The 27,218-nt window shown below is 43.5% G+C and overlaps 1 protein-coding gene across 5 annotated transcripts in view; it reads right to left on the reverse strand.

Annotated features, from left to right (window-relative positions):
* The window catches only part of LOC308586919 (uncharacterized protein), a 282,149-nt gene that overhangs the window by 35,391 nt on the left and 219,540 nt on the right, over nt 1–27,218 (reverse strand). Inside the window, exon 5 of one of the 5 annotated variants that reach the window (XM_081194124.1) lies at nt 21,994–22,029. The exons of the other annotated variants lie outside the window; for them this stretch is intronic. Coding sequence (XP_081050250.1) covers nt 22,002–22,029 — 28 coding nt within the window. The 3' untranslated portion in view covers nt 21,994–22,001. Of the gene's footprint in view, nt 1–21,993; nt 22,030–27,218 lie in introns of those variants that run through there. 5 annotated transcript variants of the gene reach the window in all.

Consider the following 27,218-nt stretch of genomic DNA (forward strand, 5'->3'; position numbering starts at 1 on the left):
TTACATACTGCCCCCTCACAAAATATCAGAGCGATGCACAGGATTATGAAAACATTTGCAAATCTAAATGCAGCATGGAACCATAATTGACATGACTGGCCATACAGTAAAAATTTAAACTGCTTAGGCACGTCAGCATTGAAAATGTGATGGCCTGGGATTCCGAGTCTGAGAGTGAACCGGAGGAATCCCAGCCGGCACAGGAGTCCCCGCCTCCAGGGCCGGCTGAACTGGGGCAAGGCCTAGATGCTGAGGAGCCTGCACCTGTGCCAGATCCTCAGGGGCAGGCACCAGGTGAGACCATTCTGGCCCCAGAGGTGCTGGAGGACTCAGTGGCTACAGGTGAGCCTCCCCCGGGGCCCAGTAACCCTTCGGCCTCTCCTGAACTGCAGAGGCTTAGGGCAGAGAGGCGAAGGGAACTGGTCTCTCCCAGGAGGAGTGCTCGCCTTAAGGCCAGGAGAGGCGGGGCTCCTGGGGGCCGGGACCGCCCCCGGCCTTAGAAGAAGATAAAGGTCAGGCAGCCCGGTCCCAGGTTGCGGGAGCAACGTCGTTGTGGAGTACCTGCTTTACCCAGACCTAGATCTGCACTCCCGGTGTGCCTGTTCCTCGCCTGGCTTCCTGCTCCTGACTCTCCGGTGTTCCTGTTCCCCGCCTGGCTCCCTGCTTCTGCTCTACCAGTGTTCCTGTTACCCGCCTGGCTTCCTGCTGCTGCCCTACCAGCGTTCCTGCTCCCCCGCCCGGCTCCCTGTTTCGGACCTCGCGTCTCATCTAGTGATCGTCTACCCTGCTAGTGACTCTGGACTGAACTTCGGCTACGGTATTAGTACCTTTCCCCCCCGGGACCAGCACAGAAAAGGTCTTCCAGAGACACCTGATAGTCAAGAGTGAGTATCCCTAACAATCTCTGCTGGAAGGCTGTTCTGCGGCATGACATTGGCAACACCCTTCCCACCAAGTGTTCCAGAAAAAAAAAAGACACCCCCCTTTTTTTTGGTGTGAGATCATGGAGGACATTTGGGGTGCTGCACTCTCACACAGCAATCTCATCCCCGAAAGAGCCACGTCCTGGTTTTTGATCTGAAAAAGTTGGACGGTATGCAGCACCAAATGCCTACGTTCTGGTTGAGGCCATTTGGGTCTCTGTATATTCTGTGTCTCGCTCTCTGGAAGATAGTTCCATCAGGGCTCAGAGAAAGAAGCAATTGAGTAGGTTGTGGTGACAACAAGGGAAAGGAGGTAGACCACTCAGGAAAGGGGTCCTAGTTGAGAGCATCTAGTCAAAATCCAGCTTCCCCACCCAAAAACCCCAAGAGGAAACCCTGACCCCAGCACTGCATAACACAATGATTTGTGGAGCTGTACACAGCCAAAATGCCTCATTCAAAGCATTTATTTTGGAGGTATGGAAAGTTTTAAGATAAGGGTGCCCCGCGCTCCAAAGCATTCTTCAGCGAATTAAATCCAAGCAGATCGGCAACATAGCAAATTAATAAGCTAATGTTTATCTATTGACCTACATAAAATATAGATAAATCATTAACATTGTCTTCCAGCGCAAACATATATGCATTTAATTTGGGGCCTAATGGGGTATGAGAACGAGACATACGCTGCTACTTTAATCATGCTTTTAGCTTTATTGTAGAGCACAAAAGCTGTTTTTCCATATTAGAAAGAAAAAAAATCATAGGAATAATCTGCTTCCTAATCCAATATGTGACAGCAATCATTCATTATGGAAGGAGGAGAGCAAAAACGGCAGTAACAAATGCTGACATATTTTTGAGGTAAAAAGAAAAGTGGGAAAACATCCAGCCCACAGGAAACACTTCCTGGCATAACGTGACAGTTTTATGGTATTATTAATTTGTAGGACTTGGAGTATCCAATGTGCTTCACAATCTTTTATCGGCCCCCGTCCAATAGAGAGTCAATACATTTAAGCCCAACGAAATCAGTGAGAATAAGTGACTTGAGCCTGTGAGGCGTTTGGTTGGGAAGGAGCCAGTGAAGCAGAGACACACCCAAATATCTCATTGTCAGGCTCTCCTCTGAGAGAAATTATTAGGATCAGGTCGCCGTGAATTAAAAATTCTTCCATTGAATTGAATACCCGAAGAAATTAACATTTATCTGTTGACCTACAGAAATGGAAAGTCACTCATTATTGTTGTCTTTCAGTGCAAACATGTACAGTAGTGCATTTCAGTTTAGACCTAATGGTCTAAGGAAAAGTGCCACCACTACCACAAAACCCCAGGGTGGAACAGCTTCCACCATATTGAGGTGAATGAAAATTCTTTGGCTACATCCAAACTATCCATTTAAAGCACAATTATACAATAGTAGTAGTAGTAGTAGTAATAATAATAATAATAATAATAATAATAATAATAATAATAATAATAGATTGATTTATACCCCGCCCATCTGGCTGGGTTTCCCCAGCCACTCTGGGCTGTTCCCAACAGAATTAAAGGCACAATAAAACATCAAACATTAAAAACTTCTCTAAACAGTGTTGCCTTCAGATGTCTTCAAAGGTCAGATAGTTGTTTATTTCCTTGACATCAGATGGGTGGATGTTCCACAGGGTGGGTGCCTTAGTCTACGGCACCCGGTATTCCCAGGTGGTCTCCCTAACTAACTAGGTCTGACCCTGCTTAGCTTCCAAAATCAGATGAGATTGGGTGTGTTCAGGGTAGTATGGCCGTAACCACTGCTCCCCTCACTGAACTACAATTCCCAGAGTTCCCTGGGAAGAGGGCTTGATTGATAAACCATTCTGGAAGCTGTAGTTCTCTGAGGGGGAATTGGAGTCTCTTAACAACGTTCACCCCCTGCATTGACCCCATCCTGCCCTCAGCCAGCACCTGCCTGCCTGTCTTGCTATTTACAATCAGCCCATAGGGTGGAAATGCGATTTACAATCAGTCCAGAGGGTTAACTTCCTTCTCCTTCATCTCAGGGCTTCTCAGAGGCGGTTTAGGGTAGTGTGACCGGTTCTGCCGCACAGAGTTTTAAAGCACAGACATGGAAAGTGTGGACAAGCCCTCAGTGTTGCCCTTGTAGATCTCAGCAGGGAAGTGGATGGGGATAAAACTAGTTGGTTCTGCCCAGACCCTCCAGGTGTCCCTATTTTCCAAGGATAGTCCTGGATTTACAGAAGCCGTCCCAGTTTCTGATTTGAACGTCCTGTTTTTCCTTAGGACACCCCTATTTTCATTGGAGAAAGGTTGGAGGGTATGGAATAGGAGGTCCCCAGGGCTTTTTTTCCAGCCAGAACTAACTGGACCTCAGTTCAGCAGCTCTCAGGTGGGCACTATTGCCAGTCGAAGAGAACGAGGGAGGGGTTCGTCATGAGTTCTAGAGTCCATGAGTTCTAGAGCCCTGCTCCCCCATTTGCCAATCCTGGGTGCAGGCTAGGATCTGGCTCCTGATAGGCAGCACAGGCTTAGGCCCATGCCATCTATCTGGAGAGGAGGTTGAACCTGAGATCCCAACATCGGGGCCTTAGAAGGGCCTCTGCCATTCTGCAATGCCACCACACCGAAAGGGTGAGCGGACTTCTAGAAAAATAGCACTGGACATCCCTATTTTCATTGGAGAACTGTTGGATGGTATGGAAAGGTGTCCCTCTTTTCACCAGAGAAGTATTGGAGGGTTAGTCTGCCTGTCATTGGCTCTGGCTTCGCCTGCTGTTGGGCCTTGCCTCCTTCCCTAGTACAGTGGTACCTCGGGTTACATACGCTTCAGGTTACACACTCCGCTAACCCAGAAATAGTGCTTCAGGTTAAGAACTTTGCTTCAGGATAAGAACAGAAATTGGGCTCCGGCAGCGCGGCGGCAGCAGGAGGCCCCATTAGCTAAAGTGGTGCTTCAGGTTAAGAACAGTTTCAGGTTAAGTACGGACCTCCAGAACGAATTAAGTACTTAACCCGAGGTACCACTGTAAGTCCCAATGGCTGCCAGCCACCACTGGAGTTAACCAACGATCCAGACCATATTCAGTTACCAGGCTCTTGTTTCCAGTGGAATTGCTAATCATTTACTCTGAGCATGAGTGCGGAATGTGAAATATCTCCGGCTTTAATATATTTTACAAGACAGTCTTAAGATATTTAATTCACTACCGGATAGTGATTGGCAGTCCAATACGCCTCTGCATGCTTTCACTTTCCTGACTTGACTCCTGTAAGCGGCTCTCCCAAAACGAATAGGCTGCAATTATGGAGATTCGGAAATCTGCAAAGCTAGTATATTTGCATCTTCTTTGTTAATCATGGCCTAGCATGATGGATGTGGTGTGTGCGCAAATAAAATAACATTATTCTTCTTTCAGCTGAAAGTTAAATTTATTAGCAATTAGAACTGGGGTGGAAAAGAGAATGAGGCCCACTTCCAATTCCACCCTCAAAAATCACACTTAAGAGTTTTATAGCACAACACACTTTAAAAAATAAATAAATAATAAAGTTTCTAGCGCTGAGATTATTTCTCCCCTAATTAAATCAGGGCTCTTTAGCCAACTATGAGAACCAAATTAAAATGTTGGAGCCCATTCTGTGTCAACTGTTCACAATGCCTGTGCTTCTCTCTGCCTCCCCAGTTTGGGAGTCCTGGTTTGAGGCAAGCCTTGGCCATGTTTCCACATATGAGAGGGTTAGATTAAAACATCTCCTGTTGTGGTCATGCTTCTAATGTGTGGCAAAGCTTTTCAGGTGTGGCATTCTGCAACCAGACAGGCTTGCAGGATGGAGTCTCCACATGCTCTGCGACACAGTGTGTTGTTCACAGGACTTCCCTGGCACGCCTAGACAGGCATTCCAGAAGTATGCAAAACAATGAGTCGATTCCATTTAGGAACGTGCCTTGGACTGTGGGTATTCCTGATTATACCATGCAAAGAGAAAAAACTGATACTTGGCATACAAATCAGCATCATGTGAATGGGAGCTTTCATGATAAGAAAAGGACACAAAATAAAAGAAGTAAGTTTGTCTCCATTAAAGCAAGGCTTGAAGTCAATAATATTATTAAAACACCACTGATGATAATGGGTGATATCCAACTAAGTCATATTCAGAGTAAACCCAATGAAATCAATAAACCTAAGTTACTTAAGCTTGATGATTTTGATGAGTCTACTCTCAGTGTGATTAACATTGGAATATGTGGAGAAGGGGCTGCTTTGGGAGCAAATGCAGGTCCAATGTGGCTTACGATCAGAACATCAAAAGATAAAATGAACAGTAAGGCAACATCCTAAAAACACTAAAGATTAAAATAACAATGATACAAAATCTTAAGACTGAAAAGCAACAACTCAGCAACACTTTATCTTTATTTACAGAGCCAGGAAGAACATAAGTCAACCAGACCTCCAGCAGCAGCAGCTAATAAAGACCTGGGAGGCCAATTGAAAAAGGCAGGCCTGTAACATAGCCATTCTGGCGCTGGGGCAACCCAGTCAGATGGGCGGGGTATAAGTAATAAATCATCACCATCATCATCAGGGCTTTTTTTAGCTGGAACTTGCTGGAACTCAGTTCCAGCAATTCTCAGGTGGCCACCATTGCCATTCCAAGTGAGAGGTGTTCATGGTGAGTCCTGTCACCTCTTTTTCTAGAAAAAAATAGCACTGATTATCATTATTATTATTTGATGCAGACCCAATGGAATGCAATTCCATAGCTGTGGAGCCACCACAGAGCAAGACTTCTCCTTCAGGGCAACCCACCTTACTGACCTGGGGGATGCACACACCAGAAGAACTTCTTAAAGTACAGGCAGAATGGCATGGGTGAAGACAATCCAATCAATTGCTTGAGATGGAACTGTTTAGGGGTTTAAAGGTCATGACTAGCACTTTAAAATGGGCCTGGAAACATGCTGATAGAGTTGAGGTGTTAAAAATATTGACCATTTCACCCCCCAGTAGGACTCTGGTAGCTGCGTTCAGGAGAAGGAGCATCTATGAATTTAAAGACAGCCTTGGAATTGTCTCATCTAGATCTGACCAGGACACACATCACTGTGGCAAGGCCCACCTTCTCTATATAGAGTGCAGCCAAAGCTTATAAAAAGCTGTGAGTGCCTATCCTAGTAGCATCACATCAGAGGCAAACACTGAGCCTTTAGAATATTTACTTTCTAGGTTCCTTCAGACTTAATGAGGGAAAATCCATTGTTTGCTTCACGCAGGACAAAGCAGCTTTATTTCAGATGACTGACCTTTCTCATTGCTGCTCACCATCTCCCTGTATTAATCATTTACACAGCATTTAGAGAGCATCGTTCAAGTGTCCGAATGCCTTCGGATGCACCACCCTGGTTCATAGGCAGATGAAACTATCAAAGCTTAAGTTTCAGGCCCCCTAATCCCAGAGGGGCCCCAGAAGAAACTTTAGTCCACATTGCTTTTTAAAAAGGGGTATAGTAGATGCAATATGGGTTGCATGACTCAAATTGATTAATTTTTTTATTGTATGTATTTCAATAGTCCCACAGTTTGAGAATCATTAGCACAGATGTTGTAAAGGTATAGTGATCTGTCATGGAATAACCACATTGAAGAAGATAACAGGTTACCCAGATCTCATTGCTGGTTGTGAAGGGCCCCCCATGACTGTTCAAGCTTCAGGGGGGCCCTTGAAGCTTCAGGGCCCCCCAAAATGTAGGTCCGCCACTGCCGTAGTTAGCCTTGGGTTAAGCTGGGTTGAAATGTGAATTGGGGGACCCCAGGCTCACTCTCATAACTGGCAGTGAGAGGGGTGGGGGTTGGTTATGCCACCTGTGGTAAATTGTTTCACCTTGCCTCATAGAGTGCTGGCCTCAGAGTAAATTGAAATTGAAATACGTTATTGTCACTTGTACAACTTGTATACAGTGAGATTACACGAGCACCCCCACTTAGCTCTCTTAGTCTTAATTCCCCTCGTTTACTAACGCACACCCACCAAACCCAAAAGTCAGTTGCCCTGTTGTTATCTTTTCATTCAGCAGCCTAACAGCCCACGGATAGAAGCTGTTCTTTACCCTGTTGGTGCAACTAATCATGCTTCTATATCTTCTGCCTGAGGGCAGGAGATCGAGAAAGTGCCAGCCAGGGTGTGAATCATCCCTGAGAATTTTCCTCACTCTCCTGAGGCAATGATCTTCCGCTATTTCATCCAGTGCATTCACGGGACAGCCCATAATATCTTGTGCTGTATTCAACACCCTCTGTAGGCACTTCCTATCAGATGATGTCAAACCAGCATATTACACCGTGATGCAGTATGAAAGGACACTTTCTATTGTTGACCGGTAGAAGGAGATCATCAGATGTTGAATGACATTGTTCTTCTGCAATACTCTGAGGAGATGGAGTCTCTGTTGGGCTTTCTTAACCACCTGGGTTTTATTTATTTTCCAAGTAAGGTCTTCACTGAGATAAACTCCTAGGAATTTAAAGGAAGAGACTCTCTCAACACAGCGCTCCCCAATGTACAGTGGGGCTGGTTCTCCTCTCTTCCTCCAAAAGTCCAACACCATCTCCTTTGTCTTGCTGATATTAAGGTGCAAGGTGTTCCCTAGGCACCATGTAGATATTTTTTGGACCTCCCCTCTATACGCTGATTCGTCTCCACCTGTTATTAAACCCATTATGGTGGTGTCATCTGCAAACTTACTAATTGCAGTAGACCGGTCAGATGATACACAATCGTATGTATACAATGAATACAGGTAGGGACTTAGCACACATCCCTGTGGTGTGCCGGTGCTGATTTTTAAGGAATTAGATGTTACATGTCCAATCCTCACTGTTTGTGTCCAATCTATCAGAAAGTCTTTAATCCAGTCAAAGATGGTAGGAGAAAGGTTCATGTCAGTCAGCTTTTTAATGAGGATATCCGGAAGGATGGTATTAAAAGCTGAGCTATAATCAATAAACAACATCCTGACATAGTTCTCTGGTTTCTCTAGATGACTTGCTGCAAGATGAAAGGCGGTAGCTATTGCATCATCTGTGGACCTATTTCTTCTATAGGCAAACTGATGATTATCAAAGTCTAGTGGAAAGCAGGTTCTAAGGTGTTGAAGGACCAGTCTTTCGAAGCATTTCATCACTACAGATGTTAATGCAATATGTCATGCAGTGTGATATCTCGCATTCAGTGTCATTCAGTGTCATTCAGTTCCAATATCTCGAACAAAAATGGGTGTGTACATCCATGACACAATGATACATTTCACGTTCAAACCCCAAGCTCCCCCCATTTTCAGAGGGCTAGAGCGATTAAGGTTTCTCAAACATGGTATCCTTATGGCTTTAGGCACACCAACACATGCACACATCATATTGTCTCTTATGGAGTCATGAAAGGGGTATCTTCACAAGAAGATTCCTTCCCAGCCCAGTCAAACAATCCAGCAGGCTTTGGATCAAGCATAAAAAATCCAATGCAAAACACAGCCCTTTACCGGTTAACTGGTTTGCTACTGTATCTAGCACAGAGGATAAAGAGAACTGTGTCATATGGGAATTGGCTTCCCTGAGGATAAGTCAACCATTCTGCCCCCTCCAAAACATCCTCCCCCCTCCTCAGTGGCACAGCTTTCTCAGTTAGGCTCCTTCATCATATCCTAGGCACCAGAGGCCCATCTGTGCAAATGTCAGTGTGGTTGCTCAATTGCAGGCAGCCAGCTTATCTGGAGTAAACAGTCACGCTGAAGATTTTAATCTTGATCACCAGGTTCAAATGATTATTGCAAGACTTCTGCAATTCAGAGAGTGGCGTTGGCAGTGGACAGCAGAACAAAAGAATATGTTATCACAAACTGACCGAAGCATATCGTAAAGTGCAGGGACTGGTAACTAGAGTGGAGCCTCTATAATCTGACCTTGACATCACGGTACACTGTCCTATGCAGATATAAGCCAGTACGATTCAATTTAACTAGTGCTCTTTTTACCCCAAAATTCATTGGCTGGCTCACACATGCATATTCCTTGTTGTGATGACAGCAACACAAAACAACAGCTTTTGTTTGTCAAATGGCCATGACAAACCAACTACAAACCAACTGCTGCCAATAAATAAATAAATAAATAAATAAATAAATAAATAAATAAATTTTTATTATTATTTGTACCTTGCCTTTCTGGCTGGGTTTTCCCAGCCTTTGCACTCCTGAAAGTTAATTTGATCCAGTGGACAACTTTGTCAATTGTAATTTCCTCTCCCCCATTCACTATCCACACTGCACTGGAGGGCCCCTCCACTTTGTGGAACAAATTCTTATGGGGTTCTAGGGTCTGTAGGGGTACAAAAAAAAAAACGGTCCCTCTCCTTTTCCATGCTTCTGCTGGATCAAAATCCTTTCTGGAGCCAGAAGTACCCCAGCTAGATTCGAATCATAACACATAACCATGGACTAAAATGCAATGTTTTCCAGTGGAATCCTTCACACATTCACATCAAACGGGAAATACATTTATGGGTGAAACAGGCCTAGGTATCTAAACAATGTGTAGCTGTCTTTCAATAGGGACAAATGTAAGGTTCTACACATAGGCAGGAATAGCCAGCTGCACAAATATAAGATGGGAGATGCCTGGATTGCCAGTAGTACATGTGAAAAGGGTGTAGGGTATTTAGTAAACCACAAAATTAATATGAGTCAATGGTGTGATGCAACAATAAAAAAATAAATTGTCCAGATCAAGGGAAGTACAGTGGTACCTCAGGTTACAAACAGCTTGAGTTACAAACACTTCGGGTTACAGGCTCCGCTAGCCTGGAAGTAGTACCTCGGGTTGAAACTTTACCTCAGGATGAGAACAGAAATGGCATGCTGGTGGCGCGGCGGCAGTGGGAGGCCCCATTAGCTAAAGTGGTACCTCAGGTTAATAAAGGTTTCAGGTTAAGAACGGACCTCCGGAATGAATTAAGTTCGTAATCAGAGGTACCACTGTAATAGTACCGCTCTATTCTGCCTTGGTCAGATCACACCTGGAGTACTGTGTCCAGTTCTGGGCACCACAATTTAAGAAGGATGTTGACAAGCTGGAATGTGTGCAGTGGAGGGCAACAAGATGATCAAGGGTCTGGAAACCAAGCCTTATGAGGAACGGTTGAGGGAGTTGGGTATGTTTAACCTGGAAAAGAGGAGACTGAGAGGAGATCCGACCGCCATCTTCAAATATCTAAAGGGCTGTCACTTGAAAAGGGGAGCAAGCTCCAGAGGGTAGGACCTGGAACAATGGCTTCATGTTACAAGAAGGGAGATTCCGACTAAACATCAGGAAGAATGCTCAGACAGTAGAGCTGGAATGGACTCCCTTGGCAGGTAGTGGGCTCTCTTTCAAAGGAAGCTTTAAAGCAGAGGTTGGATGGCCCTCTGTCATGGATGCTTTAATTGAGATTCCTGCATTGCAGGGGGTTGGACTAGATGACCCTCAGGGTCCCTTCCATCTCTGCATCTCTATGATTCAGGTGTGTGAGATTGTACTGAATTATAACTTTTAAAGCAAATAATCAGGATATCAAAATCACCGAAGAAGAAGAAGAAAGAAGAAAAGATAGCTGACATTTCTGCTCATTAACCAGTTGATGAGTTGGACTTGTTTGGCATTCATTCATTCATTGTCAGCACATTGTCCCCCACGTCTTGTCACCACAATCAACTTCACACCAATATCACCTTGAGCTCTGTTGATTCCTTGTGTCACTTGGAAGCAAGAGGGGCCTGCTACGTCAGTGGCCCATGTCACTTCATGTGTGTCACTTATAGGTGCTGCCAGAGTTCAAGCCTCTTTGGTACTGCAAGGTTAGTATTTCATGTACCATAATAATCAGATGTCAAGACAAGTAAGATCCTCACATCCTCATCTGGAGATAAACACAGCTTCCATTTGTTAGGACAGCATTTTTAAAGAAACATTTAGAGGCAATTCCTCCTAATATGTTTCTGAAGATAAAACAAAATGGTAGTGGCAATGGAGAGAAATAAGGCACTTTTGTGGTGGCCAAATGAAATCTTTCCCCATGGCGGCTGTCAATCATGTTGAGAGCCATTGCAGGAGCTCACAAAATGGGACTGGCTATTTTTCTATTGCATTATAGAGTTTTATTCTTGCCATTGTAGTCACATGAAGAAGACTGGACTTTTCCCATTGACGTCTTCCATATTGCTGCAGTGTTGAAGGCTATTTTGAATGCTACACACAGTGCTATGGTCTTGTGTTCTCGAAAAGTTAGTTATGGACATGTTGGCCTACCTATGGGGGAAGTTGTCCATGGCCTTTGGATAAATGGCAACCACTAAGCAGTAGTTTTCCTCTGTACTAGAAGGGCAAAAGTATATTTCTTGATAATTAAAATCCTCACTGGTTGGACCTTTATTCTGCAATAGATCATTAAACTGTTGCTTTGAATCTCTTTTCAACTTCATTTGTTGTCCTGAACTTATCTGGAGAACAATCTGTCCAATTTCAGGCCTTGGCATTCTATTATTGTGGTACTAATGATTACTGATGATCTTTTCCAGTACATGGTAGGGGCATTAACAGCAATTACAATGTCCCTGCAGACCACAGAACATGCTGTGCTCCCAAGGTCTCTGAGATATGAAGACCTCCTGGAGCTGTTAACTGTTGAAGACTATGACCCACGAAGCCAAACGGTTGGCTCTTCATTGACCTTTTCTATTGCTTTTTCTTTCCACCTGGCAGAAATGAGATAGGGGTGGAAGACATGGATGAAATTCTACCCCAATAACATGAAGGTAAGATGAGGAAGAAGATTTGTGAAGAACTCACAAACCCTGTGATGGCTAAGACAGGAATCCTAGGCACCAAGTGGTTCTGACAAGTATCTCATAACTTTGTACGTCTTTCAGTTATTTGTAGTGTGGAGAAAACTTTCCCTTTAGCATGGGCACCACCACAAAGGTAACAGCAACCTTGCAAGTACAAGTATGTGCAATGGAGACCCGCACTGTGATAGGATTAAGAACAATCCGAGGCAACCCTGGAATCATATCGCCCCATTTTAATGGCTTTCTGCCTGTTGCAGAGATAGCCCATCTTTATGCAGCTTTCATAGCCTCCATTCACCACAATGAAAGTGTTCTTTCTCATTCCGATGTAGGATTCTGCTATTTATTAAATCCATCTTCTAACGTGTGCAAATAAAAGAGTCTCTATTTCACCCCCAGAGGAGAATAAGAGGCAGCCAGCAGAGGCAAGAGGCACGGCTGGGTTTCATGCAGGAACTAAGAATATGAAAAAAGAGGAAACAAATACATTAGGAAAATTGCTGCCAGAGTTGGTTATTCAGGTTAGATTGTCCAGGGAGAAAGCTAATGTGTTCCCTAGCCATTAGGGAGGGATTTTCGTGACAGTAGTGACATTCATGAAACACTTTTGTGGTGCAAATAGCAAAGATCTTATGGCGTTCTCATTTAATTTAATGGGAATACTGTGGGGCCCTCATATTTCATGCCTTGAGATCACAGAGCTGTGCTGTATACATCTTATTAGTTAGCATATACAAATGCTGTTTGTATAAACTAACACCCACACTTAATTACAGACTCTGTTACTTGAACTTTTGTGTTATTCCACCCCCTGCACCCGCCTGTCCACAGTATTTTATTTTCCCCTGGGAAAAATAACAGCCCAAAGATCTGATGCTTCTGCATTAACTAAAGTTCAAACCTAATTTATTTATTCATTGTTTCCTTGCATTTCCTAACTGTTTGAGGTGGCTCCTATAATGATGCTCTGAACCACTGAACGTACATATCTCAAGAAGAAGGTCTCCTTGATTTGGCAAGCTCAAAAAGCAACATTTGACCAGATGTTTAAGGTGGGATGGAGAGTGCCATATGCTATTATTAAAGGTCTAAGGAGCTGTTTTGACTGAAAAGCCCTCTCTTCAGTAGTAGGGGGGCAAAATGATTTTATGTGGCAAGGGCAGGGAAGCAAAAGATTTTATGTTCTACAAAAAAGGCAGCCAATTGTTAATTTATTGTTGTTGCTTTTTTGCTCCCAGGGAGGCGAAAGATGGTTTTTTTCTGCTTCAGATACTGAAGTAACTTGACTGGCTATGTGTGCAATACATCTTGACGTAGGGCAGGCATGGGGAACCTTTGGCCCTCCAGATATTGCTGAACTACAACTCGCATCATCCCTGACAATTGGCAATGCTTGCTGAATCTGATGGGAATTGTAGCTCACAACATGGGGAGGGCCAGAAGTTTCTCACACTGACTTTGGGGGAGAGCTGTAGCTCTGTTTCCTGTGACTTGACAGGAGGGTGTGGTAGTATCATTTCCTGCTCTGCCTCAGGCAGCAAAATGTCTTGGGCCAAGCCTCGAAAGGGGCAAGATTAGCATCAAGGTTCAAAATATCTATACACTGATCCTGGGATACAGTGTTATTTTTCTAGGAAAAGAGACGCCGGAACTCACAATGAGCACCTTCCTTGTTCTTTGACCATAATGGCAATGGCACACACATGAGAGGTGCTGGATCTGAATTCTGGTGAGTTCCGGCTGAAAAAAGCCCTACTTTTTAAAGACCTAGTTGCCCAAAATCAAACGATATTAAGAGCATTTGTGGTGGTTAGTTTTTCATACATCATAATAACCAGAGAGACATATAGGGGGTCTTGAAGAATATGGACTGAAACATGGAGCGGTTATTCCCCCCCTTGCCCTTGATCTCTACTCACGGAATTTTCTAGATGTCTTTGAGCTATGAATTTCCTTAGTCTGCTTTCAGCAGTTCAGAAATTTAGTTACAGGACGCAACCCAAACGCTCTTCCAAATGTCGTTTCTAAATGGTCTCTGTGAATAACTGCAAGATTAAACTTTTATGTGACAATATGAGAGACTCCTACATGGAGTTGTATAAGCTGCAGGGAAATCATGGGAAGACTAAATCCGCTAATGATCCAGATATTATACTTTAATTTATTGATAACTAAATAATCAGAGGCTCTTTACAGGCTTCTCAAAACCTAACAATTGTGTATTGTGCATTTGACTTCTGCACGCATGCCGACACAAACAAATAAAAGCAATCATAACAGCTGAAATGTAGTTAGGAGCACAATTGAGAACATCTGTATTGTAAGCAGAAATAAATTAGAAATACTGGAGTGTTTTGTAGCTGTGAAACTGAAGAATAAAAAAATAACCCACAGCACCTGGATTAAGCAGTTATAAATAATGGATAAAGGGGAAAAAATCACATTACCCCCTGTAAATTCCCTCCCCCCACCATGAAATATATTTTATGAATGTAGAATTACAGTAATAAATGCGGCATTTGTTTCCAACTGCCCCCCCTCACCATAGAAGTTCATGAGTACAATATAGTTTGAAAGTAATGACCAATAGGTATAATATTTGCTGGAGAATGGTTCTACCATAAAAGAAATCTTTGTTTCAACCTTAACTTTTTAAAAAAGAAAGCACATGTTGAAACACCTCATTTTGCCTCAGTGCTTTTGTGAAGGCTACAATGCAAACACCACACACGTCCAGTTGCTAAGGGGGTGGTTTGGATACCAAGCATGGCAGAAAGGGACTACTGCACTATCCTACAAAACAGTAGACTGAGATTGGGACTGGGGCCCTACTGTTAGGGAAAGGGAGGCAGCTACCTCAGGCAGCTGATTTTGGGTGTCATGAAAGTTAGGTTCTTTGCATGTATGTGTGGAATAACACATGCAACCTAATCCTAAGCACTGTTATTCAGAATTTAGGCTCAGTTTGTCTTTATCATGCAGTGTGGTAGCTCTTCACCCTTCCCTGTTCCATCACTAAAGTACATCAATGAAGCTCTGTTACTGTGGTTAAGATGGTGGATAGTGGGGGTTGAGGAGGTGAGTCTGTGAGGGCCTGTGAGGAAGAACGGGGCAGGGTGACCCTGTGGCAAGCTGGGCTTAGGTGGGCATGGCTCAAGCAGCACAGGTAAGTATCAGGGACTGGTTCAGAGGAGGAATGGTGGAGACTGCCCCCCCCCCCATCCTGACCCTTCCAGAGAGGAGGAAGAGGAAGACAATAGAGATTTACAACAGTGGTTTGAGGGAGGTCACAGCTCAGAGGCAGATGAGGGGGAAAGTTGGGAAATAACGGGAGAGGTGGAGGCAGAACTGGAGCAGCCGTTGGCTGACACAGTGCCATTAGAAAGCCTTCCAGACCCACCATCTCCCAGAACCCAGCAAGCCTTAAAAGTAGGAGAGCAAAGAGCTCAAAGACAGAGGGCACAGAGCAGCACCCGTAGACGTGACGAATGAGGAAGTGGGAGAGACGGGGTGTGTGGAGACTCACTCGGGACAACGCCATTATCCAACAGACTGGGTTTTATAGCCTCTCTCTGTTAATATTGAAATAAAAAAGGATGGTAAGAAACTTTCCCTTGTCTTTATACTTCCTGGGCAACCAGCCGGGAGCCTCTGACAGCATCCTGGCAGAAAGTGAGAGAAGGAGGTCTAGGGCTCTGGTGAGGGCCCAAGATGTGAGGAGAATGGGTCAGGTTGGAGAGCTGGATGCTGCTGTTCAACAGCAGCCAGACCACATCCCCAGGCACAGCAGCTCTTCCCTTCCTCCCCTTCTTCTTCCCTTCTCTCAGACTAACAGATGGAGAGGGGCGGCATGAAAGTCACCATAGGCACAACAGCCTTTCTCTTCTCTCTCCCATTCTGTGTCTGCATCACCATCAGGCTGGGATGCCATACCCTCCAACATTTCTCCGATGAAAATAGGGATGTCTGATGATGATGACGATGAAATAATAATAATAATAATAATAATAATAATAATAATAATAATAATAATAATAATAATTTACTATTAATACCCCACCCATCTGACTTGGTTGCCCCAGCTACTCTGGGCCACTTCCAATGTATAAAGACATAATAAAACATTACATATTAAATAAACTCCCCTATCCAGATGGTTCAGGGGTCGGATAACTCCATACCCTTCTACATTTCTCAGATGAAAATAGGGACATCCTAAGGAAAAATGGGAGATTCCTGGATCAAATCAGAAAGCGGGACGGCTTCTGCAAATCCGGGACTGTCCCTGGAAAATAGGGACACTTGGAGGGTCTGGGATGCTGTTTGTTGTCTTTCATACCTGCTGCCTGAGCGTGCGCCCCTGTTTGCCCCTGCAATCTGGGCTTGAACGCAGCTCCTTCAACAAATGTGTTCCTGTGCTGTTGGTTTGTTGAGATTCACAGAAGCGTCCTTTGACTTCACCTGACTCAGAATTTGCCAACATATATGGAACCACTACTGTGTTGAGAAAGAACAAATAAAGCAATGCTTGTGGGAAGTTAAAGAGGAAGCGAGGCCTTAGTATCCAACAGCCGCCCAGCAGCTTCTAAATGAAAAAGGACAAGAACTTCCCTTCAGCTGGTAGATATAAAATGTCAGAAACACAAAAGAAATATTATGAAGTCAGGTATAAGTCTGGAGTGTTTTCCCCTCATGATTAATGATTGGTCTGGAACGGGATAGGAAAAGGTAAAACAAAGTTCCTCTTGAAGTAGTTTAAAAATGCCACAGCTGAAGTGGTGGCGGTGGGTGGAAATATTGTAACATCAATTTGAAAATAATAAAAAAATCCCCTTCCACTAAGATGTAAAGGTCAGGAAAGATTTGGGTGTTTTTAAATGCTGCCGTGGAGAAATTTTTATAAAGGTTAAGATGTCATGTAGTTTCAGAGTTATAGGCATTGGAGGGGGGCCCTTGAGTGCCAGCTGTGCCTCAGGCCACGGCGTGACTATGAGACACAATGACAGTGGACAGCAGGAGGCTGGCAGATCACGGGCGATCGCTGGGGAAAATTGTACCTTGCTTAGCGAATAATGCAAAGCTGTATGAATATTTCAGAAGCAAAAAACAATGCAATTGGGTGGGTGGGTGGGGGGAACCCTCAGCTTAAAAATGTACCTTCAATAACATTGCAAGGGTCTAATTTAATGCCCCCAAAGCAAGGAAATTTCCAGAGTTCACGCTGCCTCTCTGTCCGTTACTCAATTTCCCTCTCATTTGCAGTACAAGTACATATGGTTTGCAGGGGCCTCGAGAGCTAAATTCAACCTGCTTGAGACATTGGAGTTCAACCAGGTAGGAAACGCGATCCTGCTGCTTATGCGTCCCTTTAAGCACAAAGCGCATAAAACTCCACGTACGTTGCTGGAAAGGTGCGAAAACAGACAGTTGGCGCCATGGCGAGGTTGCTTATTTCCTCCATAATTTCTTTGGATGGAGTTCTTTGTCGCAATCCATCTACAGTGGCACCTCGGGTTACATATGCTTCAGGTTACAGACGCTTCAGGTTACAGACTCCGCTAACCCAGACATAGTACCTCGGGTTAAGAACTTTGCTTCAGGATGACAACAGAAATTGTGCTACGGTGGCACGGCGGCAGCAGGAGACCCCATTAGCTAAAGTGGTGCTTCAGGTTAAGAACAGTTTCAGGTTAAGAACGGACCTCCGGAACGAATTAAGTACTTAACCCGAGGTACCACTGTACTGAACTAGATGGGTCGATCACTGTTCAGACTTGGTTAGTAAGGCAGCTTCCCAGGTCAAAGTTCTCACCCATCAAGCTCAGTAATGTTTTTCACATCACTGGCTGCCGCCACCCATTTTTATGTGCAGATGCCGGGACAGAACCTGGGACATACTATGCTATGGATTCGGTCTCATGGTAAATTGCAATAAAATGTGTGTGCCATCTGGCTGGCCACTGTGAAAACAGGATAGATAGACCTTTAGTCTGATCCACCAGGGCTCATCGTACGTTCTTATCCAGTATCACTAGCAGCTTCGCTCTCTGGCATGTTAGGATGTCATTATGAGTTAGTGAAGTGAAGAAGGAGCTGGGAAATTCACAGGATGGTGGAATCTACTTGTACTGGTTAGTCCTTGAGAGGAAGATCAGAAGGTGTTGAGCTGCTCATTTTGCCAGGAAGAAGAGTTTGGATTTGATATCCCGCTTTATCACTACCCGAAGGATTCTCAAAGCGGCTAACATTCTCCTTTCCCTTCCTCCCCCACAACAAACACTCTGTGAGGCGAGTGAGGCTGAGAGACTTCAGAGAAGTGTGACTAGCCCAAGGTCACCCAGCAGCTGCATGTGGAGGAGCGGGGACGCGAACCCAGTTCCCCAGATTACGAGTCTACCGCTCTTAACCACTACACCACACTGGCCATGCAATCTCCATAAGGTCTAGTTTTGGCCTTACCAACAGTAAGGAAAGTTGTATTGCTCTCATGCAGGATACTTTAACCCCATATTTCTAACCAGGCTCCAGTACAAACACACATGTGCGTACAACCAGACAGTTTGAGTGACACGGTTTAATGATATTGAATCACACTCAGTAGAGGGGCAGTTATTTTAAGCTGAAACTGGCTGGAATTCTCCATAACAGCTGCAGAATATATTTTAATTAAATAATGCCAGTTGCACTTTAACTAAGCCAGCACATCTTCCTTCTGTTCTGATATTGCTTTTAAAAAAAATGTAGATAAGCATCTTAGCCTGAAAACCTATACATGTTTACGCAGAACTAAGTTATACTATGTTTAATGGAATTACTTCCAGGTAGATATGCATAGGACTGCCACCTTAAGCTACGAACTTAAAACCTGTATTAAAAATAAAACGAAAGCCTTTTATTAGACATACTTTTATTTCAGTGTTGCTCTTCCATTCCTGCCAATCTGTCCAAAGTAACCAAAAAGTAAGTAGCTTGCGAGAAGGTAGCTGTATCTTTTGGGAAAATGTGCCCTGGAGTAGCTGGACAACGAATAGGAATGATTGCAAATTTAGTTAAGTTCACGTTTTTAAACGAACTGCCCTGATTCACAGTTCCGGGAGTGATATGAGGACCAGATTGCAGTAATTAATATACTTCTACATCAGAAATATAGTACAATATGGGACTTGGCTCTTTTTAATATGTGTTTAATGTATAATACACTTAATTATTGCATATAATTAGTTGGACTTTTTTTGCACAAGTAACTCAGACATAAGTGGGCACTCGATGCAAGAGGCCATCTGATGCATGCAAGGCTCAATTGGGACAGAACTGCCAAAATCAGTGCATAAATCCATTAAAAACCGATTCCTCTTTCATCACTAGTTAAGATTATCTGCAAAAAGATTGTTTTATTTCTCTGAAATAAGTCAGTATCTCTGAATACATAACACTATTATTATATGAGGCAGGATTATGAGAGCATTGAATATCTGAGAGGATAAGGGATATCTGGTTAGACTATTTTGTTTGCTTTTATTCACAATGACTTCATTCCAATGTTTAATTGACAGCCGGGAAAGAAGGATGCCTTTGTTGAAGATTCAATACCTCCCATCCTTTAATTAAGTTGCAAGAATTAACAATACAACTTTGCTGAGCAGTAGTTCAGCAACTTTTAACTAATGAGTTTCAACCAATGGATTTTTTTTTTGCCCATTTTGAACCCACCTGTTACTCCCAACCTGTTAAGCACATATTTGAACTCTCTTCAGTTCTTTCTGTTGCCCTGTTTTCAGCACCCACTGTGAGCCACCCCCAAGGTTCCCCTCCTTCAATGGAAAGCCTTGACTTAAGGATGCTTGAGGAATTTGATTTGTGTGAATTGCAACCTGAACGGATCTGATATTGAACCTCCTGGACTAAGGTGCAGATCAGAACATGGTTATCCTTTGGGTGCAACACTACTCCCAAACCTACACTAGTATTCTTGGCTAAAAAAAATGAGTAACAAAATGCATTACAGAAGGCATATTTTATCTTTAAAAATGCATATGTTGAGAATTTGACTTGTGATTAAAAATGTAATAAGATACACAGTCGTACCTTGGATCCCAAACGCCTTGCAAGTCAAACGTTTTGGCTCCCGAATGCTGCAAACCTGGAAGTGAGTGTTTCGGTTTGTGAACTCTCTTTGGAACCTGAACATCTGACATGGCTTCCATGGCTTCCAATTGGCTGCAGGAGCTTTCTGTAGCCAATCGGAAGCTGTGCCTTGGTTTCTGAATGTTTTGGAAGTCAAACGGACTTCCGGAACGGATTCCTTTCAACTTCCAGGGTACCACTGTAGATTTAAATACATTTTTGGGTGAGGAGTAAAAAAAATAAAAAAATACTCACAGATTAAAGGGGAATTGGGACAAAACAAAGACATGCACACATTGCCTTGCTCCCGCAATTGAGTGGGGTTTGTGTGCATGGCCACTGCAGAATTTTGAGGAGGCCCAGACCTCTTAGTTGGCATGCCTTGACACACATAAAACTGATGTGACTGGAAATAGATGGATCCAACTGCCCTTAGCCTTGACCAACCATTTGAGAATTACTGAACTACAGAAATGCCTCAAGTGAAGATAGAATAGAAGATGGTTTCACTTCTTTGCTACTGAAGTCAAGGGAATCAGATTTTGGGACTGGAACAAAAGGTTGACCAAAAGACAGTGGAAAAAACCATTGTCATGACATTTGTATGTTTTAGATATGCCTAGTTAACGGCATATGATTTCAGTTGTATCAAAACACTATGAACATACAGTGAATCCTCCGGATATGAACTTAATTCATTCTGGGGGTCTGTTCGTACCCCAAAAATTACGTAAATACGTGCAGCACAATTGAGCGCTTCTGCGCATGTGTGTGTGACGAAACCCGGAAGTATACACTTCCGGGGTTGCCACAGCCGTAACCCGAAGATTACGTATCCAGAGGGTTATGTAAACAGGTACGACTGTAATATCATATACTTTTATTAGCTGCTGATCATTCAGCTTAATCCATCAAGTAATAATATTCTTAGGTGGTAATTTTCTGTTTTGAAGTGATAAGATGCATGAGCTATTTTATATAACACATTACAACTGTGCTGGCCTCCCCAAACAAAACAGTTTTGAAAGTCTTTCCATATGGGATAAAGAATTTTAATACACATAACATTTCCTGCATTTTCATCTCAGAGGAAGAAATGCATATTTGACAAAAAGAAAAAAGAAAAAGAAAAAACTCTTAATAATTTTCCCAGCCACCATGCAATTTTTACAGTCTGTCTCCATGATATCATATTTGCAGTGTGAGGTATGGTACAGTCTGTCATCAGAGTTGCTCTCAGTACTTCCTTGATGCCAGACTAATCAAGATAAATACATCATGTAGTAATAGAGGTGTAATTGCTTCAAAAGCCGCATTTGTTTTAAATGCTTCATGCTTCTTGTTAACACCAGCTCAGCTAATGTCCAGAGCTTTTATTTTACAGTTTACTTTTAAGTCTTCCCACGTGTTCCTTCATTTTTGGTGACTGACAAGGATGTATTGAAGGCTTGATTTGTTGCCTACATACATAGAGAATGCAAAATAAAGCTTTTCTCTGCATCTCCCAGTTCTGATGCAAAAACAAAGTAAGATCAAATTTCCTGAAGTAGTGGAAGCCCAATGAAAACTAGATATTGACTCAGAAAGGATCTCCAAGCACCTTTTGATAAGTTACTGTAAAAAAAGCAAAAAAAGGTAAATGACCCCTGGGTGGTTAAGTCCAGTCAAAGGCGACTATGGGGCTCATCTTGCTTTCAGGCCGGGTGAGCTGGTGTTTGTCCAAAGACAGCTTTCCGGGTCATGTGGCCAGCATGACTAAACCAATTCTGGTGCAACAGAACACTGTGGTGGAAACTAGAGCGCACGGAAACACCGTTTACCTTCCCGCCACAGCGGTACCTAATTATCTACTTAAACTGGCATGCTTTCGAACTGCGTGGTTGGCAGGAGCTGGGGCAGAGCAATGCAAGTCACCCTGTCGCGTGGATTCGAACCACTGACCTTCTGATCAGCAAGCCCAAGAGGCTCAGTGATTTAAACCACAGCGTCACCCGCTCCACGTATGTTACTGTACATCTGTGCTAGATATGCCAAACTCTGCAGAGACACTTCAAATACAAGCCATCACTCGTTCATTTTCTTGTGTGCCGATTTGTTGCCCTGCAAAATTTTTCTGTTGAGATTACCAGTAATGGTTGTAGTAAAGGTAAAGGTAAAGGGACCCCTGACCATTAGGTCCAGTCGTGGCCGATTCTGGGGTTGTGGCGCTCATCTCGCTTTACTGGCCGAGGGAGAAGGTGTACAGCTTCCGGGTCATGTGGCCAGCATGACTAAGCCGCTTTTGGCGAACCAGAGCAGCGCACGGAAACACCATTTACCTTCCCGCCGGAGCGGTACCTATTTATCTACTTGCACTTTGATGTGCTTTCGAACTGCTAGGTTGGCAGGAACAGGGACCCAGCAACGGGAGCTCACCCCATCGTGGGGATTCAAACCGCCGACCTTCTGATCAGCAAGCCCTAGGCTCTGTGGTTTAACCCACAGCGCCACCCGTGTCCCCCAATAGTTGTAGTAGTTGTGGTTAATTAAAAGAAAATACCAGTTCACTATCACCAGCAGCTTGTTTAATATGGGGCAAAACCCGTGAGGTTACTTTGGCCACAGTTTGGTAGACAGGAGTTTAAAAAACATAGCAATGTGTTAAATCATGGGTAGGCAAACTAAGGCCCGGGGGCCGGATCCGGCCCAATCTACTTCTAAATCCAGCCCGTGGACGGCCCGGGAATCAGTGTGTTTTTACATGAGTAAAATGTGTCTTTTTATTTAAAATGCATCTTTATTTAAAATGCATCTTTATTTAAAATGCATAATCACTACAGTGGTACCTTGGGTTACTGATGCTTCAGATTACAGATGCTTCAGGTTACAGACTCTGCTAACCCAGAAATAGTACCACGGATTAAGAACTTTGCTTCAGGATGAGGAAATCGTGCAGTGGCGGCGCAGTGGCAGCGGGAGGCCCCATTGGCTAAAGTGGTACCTCAGGTTAAGAACAATTTCAAGTTAAGAACAGACCTCTGGAACAAATAAAGTACTTAACCCGAGGTACCACTGTAGATATGTACTTAGCATGATGTAAGCTGTATGTAAAAGAGTCCAAAAGGCTGTGTGAAACCTGCTATCAGTACAATAGCCATCACTTACGGACCTCCGGAACGAATCAAGTTCTTAAGCCGAGGTACCACTGTTATTGTATCATTAACAGAATGTGTATTTAGTCTCCAAGCACCTTTGGCTGGACAAAACTCCAGTCCAGATCCATACACAGAATGCTTCTCATTGGTCTATTGAGCCACGTTCCTTAGATATTTGAGATATTGAGAAATTAGCCCCAAACCAATACAGGTAAGAAGCTCACAGATAAATGTTTTGAAGGATTCAAGGCTTCTCCTGTGCATTGCCCGAGTCATCATCTGCAGGAACTCCCAGCTCTTAGTAAATAAGATTCATGCTCTTATTTTTTACACAGCAAGATGTAACAGTGACAGAACCAATAAACTGCAGAATCAGGCGAAGAGGCACTTGTTGCTTGTTTAGACATATGACCTGACAAAAAATAAGGCGCAAACAAACACAATTCGCAGCAGAAAACCCCAAGGAGGACAAAAAGAATCGTGCCCAAATAAAAATGTGACACACTTCTATTGGATATATATTCAGCTTCTGTTGTTTTGGTTGGAAAACAGCTGCAGGTGTCCTCCAATTATCTCACCATTTTCGCAAATATCAACTGTCATATTTAATTTGTTCCGTTCATTGTGCAGCTTCCTCACGCTGCACAATTCTTTCACTATGCATTTACAGCCAGAGTTCCTACCACTCAACCTAACTTTCAGGCTAGTCAATTAATGCATTATTTACAAGTTCAACGCTATTAAAAACAGATTCTTAATTTACTAATGATTTAGGAGCCCCCAGGCAATTTTCCAATTGGTATTTTATAGAGAAGTGGGGGGAAGGACACCCCCCCCAAACAACTGGAAAAGGGGAAAGAAATGTGCCAGTGATACTTTGGCCTAATTGTTTCATGACGGTTTCTTCTGTGATTTTCTGCTGCCTTTAATTATCCCCCCTTCCTTCCTTCCATTTTGTAGTTCATAGTTAATGCAGATGCTCATCCAGCACTGAAAAATGGAAAGTCCTAATTGAATATACATATTTTTAAAGCAAAATCAGACGTTCTAGAATGACTCAGTGTAACACTAAACCATGGAATGGTGTTAGGAAGATAAACCACTCTGAATCTCAGGTCCACAAATTCCTCCCTCCTCCATTGGAAGAATTTGGAAGCTGCCACAGATGTTAGATTAACCACAAATTATTGTTATGCCTAAATCCTAAAACTGTGGTAAGTCTTAACTATGGTTGAGTGTTTAGACCTTTTAACCTCCCCCTTAAATATATTCAGACAAGACTCAAATTTTGGTTTGGTTTTTGGCAGAATTTAGGCCACAACTTTATTGATTACATCAAGTGAGCATAGGCTCTAGCTCCCTGCACCTCGGTCAGCCTAGGGTGAACACCTGGAACAGCGGAAAGCTGGGGTCAGGCTAGTCCACCACCCAGATGTTCCCCTGGACTCAGGCATGGGCACAACCCCTCCCAGGGTTGACCAAACCACTGAGTCCGTGGATTCCTTTAACGGAATACCCTTCACATAGGGATGGCGAGAGCGTTCTGCCATCCCTATCACCTGAACCAGAGCCTATCCGCAACCTTACAAGTTGTGACGATTTGCTACGCGGCAGGCAAAACCCAAATGGCAACAGCCAATCAGCCAAGTGGGAAAAATTCCTGCTGTACCCCTGTCCCAACGACAGATCACACATGATGGCATAGCAAGGTCAAGTGCAAGCCCTAAATATAGGGAGAGGTGGTTGGGTGTTCTGATGCACTGGCCCAAAGAGGAAGCTCAGGGTCATGTGCATGGGCATATATACGTCCCTCGATCCATTTGGCTAGTGTCCCATTGGCCGTGATTAAACCCAGCATCAAGGGACCTTCCAATAGGGTGTTGTGGCTATCCAATCGTACCCACCCACAACAGAGGGTTGTTGCCAGGTCGCACCGCAACACGTGCCCTCTTTGAGGGAGGACACGATTTAGTGTAAAGAAGCCAGCTTCATGAACAATTGTTTAAAACTGGTTTGTCTTTGCTAATGATAGTAAAGTCTGGGTAACCAGAGTTTACCTAGATTTGAATGTCCATAGCAATTTAGTCTAAGATGAAAGCAAAAGCTTCCAAATTTATGGCAGCACTGAAGGAGCAGTGAGGAGGGGCTCATTGGGGGTTCATCCTCATACACTGGTACCTTTCGACTCCCGAAACCATTCAAAAACCAAGGTGTGGCTTCCAATTGGCTGAGGAAGCTTCCTGCACTCAATTGGAAGCTGTGTCGGACGTTTGGCTTCCAAAATACGTTTGCAAACTGGAACACTTACTTCCAGGTTTGCGGCGTTCGGGAGCCGATTTGTTCGACAACTAAGCTATTTGAGAAACAACGTACCACTGTAATGCTAAACATGATTTAGCATTATATGTGTGAACATGGCCAATATGCAGTAATACAAAACAGTGTGATTGACACTGTTATTCAGATGTATAGAATTATTTAGGGCTTGGCAACGTTTGGGGTGTCCTGGTTTTTACTTTTTGAAAGATGGTAACCCTGGAATTATTTAACCATTTTACAGTACAGAGCCAGCGGTGCAACAGATTAAAAAGGTTAGAAGTTAAGGAGAATTAAATATCAGTAGCATTTTTGTGCTTTTGTGCAGCGCAAAAACAGCATTTCAAATACATATCTAAATTTCCGAAGGTTCATTCCCAGAGTTCCTCGCTTCTTATTCTGTGCTTGACTTCCCCCTGTTCTTTGCTCAGACACTTCATTAAAGCCTGGCCCTAGTACTTCTCCAGATCCCGAGCTCCCAAATTACAGCCACCTACAACAGAGAGTGGCCGGCATTAAAATGCTGACATTAAGTGTCTGAAGATAATTCATGTTAGTGACACTTATTTACAGGGCATACCTGCAATTTCACAGTAACGCAAATTAGTTTCAAACAGTAAATGTCAACATTTTAATGGTGACCATCACAGCTTCGAGATAATCGTGTCAGTGTGGGGCATGTTGATCTGAGATAAAGTGAAACTAACATGGATACATTTCACTCCTGAGGCGTAAGGAAAAGTGGCAAGGAGAATACTTTAAAGAAACTGAGGGACGGTGGCCATGAGCTTAAACTCCTGATGCCTTGTAATAGCCTTGGCTATAAGTTAAGCCTGCGTTATATAGATGGAAATCAGAAGGATACAAAAGGGAAACTTGCCATAACTGTACCACAGAGAAACTTGCCATAACTGTACCACATACCTCTAGCTCTCACTTTATGTAAGTTGTGTCCATTTCCATGAACTGCTGTGCACCAAGGTGGAAAACACTGCTCTACTCTGTAACAAATTAGACTTGTTTCATGTATGATGGTTTTCTTAAATGGCATCTGTGTCTCTGTAACTTGAATGTGTTGCATCCAGTGTACAGGGCTGGCTCAAGACATTTTGCTGCCTGAGGCAAAGGGCAAGAAGATATCCTTCCCCAGGACACATATGAGAAGCCAACAGGACTGGTAGTTGAATCTTACTCCACTACTGGTGAAAGGACAGTATCCTCTACTGTGCTCGAGGGCAGCAGGCTAGCATAGGGGGCACATGGCCACTCCCTGCACCTCAATATCTGCCGCCTGAAGCAGCTGCATCACTCTGCCTCATCGCAGGGCCGGCCCTGCCTCTGTGCATGTGTCTGTTTTCTATCATACATACAGCAGAGCATTGGCTGGTACATGCATATTTGACAAGGTATGTGCAATTGATGGGAATTTGTTGCTGAATAAAGTCACACAACAGGCAGCTGACAGAATCAGGTATATTCCATTGCATGAAAATGCCATTTCAGAATGACCTGGCCTGTTTCCCCCCACGATCTGTTTTGATAGCCAAAACTAATAATACACTAAATCATCTGTTAGACTTTCATAGTGACCTAAAGTAAAAACAAAACCAAAAAAGCAAAACCAAGCAAGTTCTGGATTTCACAGAGCCAACAAAACTAGGACAAAACGCAACACCCAGAAATACAAATGTGTTTGTAATTGGACTAGGCAGAACCATAAGGTTAGTTTTTTATAAGGAAAAGCTGTAAGACAAAGGGAAATCTTGAACAAGGGAAATCTAGTTTAATAAGAATCATTTTTACTGCTGCTGATTAAACTGGGTTTTGCATTTCCTGTGT

This window comes from Podarcis bocagei (genome assembly GCF_964188305.1).
Source record: "Podarcis bocagei genome assembly, chromosome: 5".
Taxonomy (NCBI): domain Eukaryota; kingdom Metazoa; phylum Chordata; class Lepidosauria; order Squamata; family Lacertidae; genus Podarcis; species Podarcis bocagei.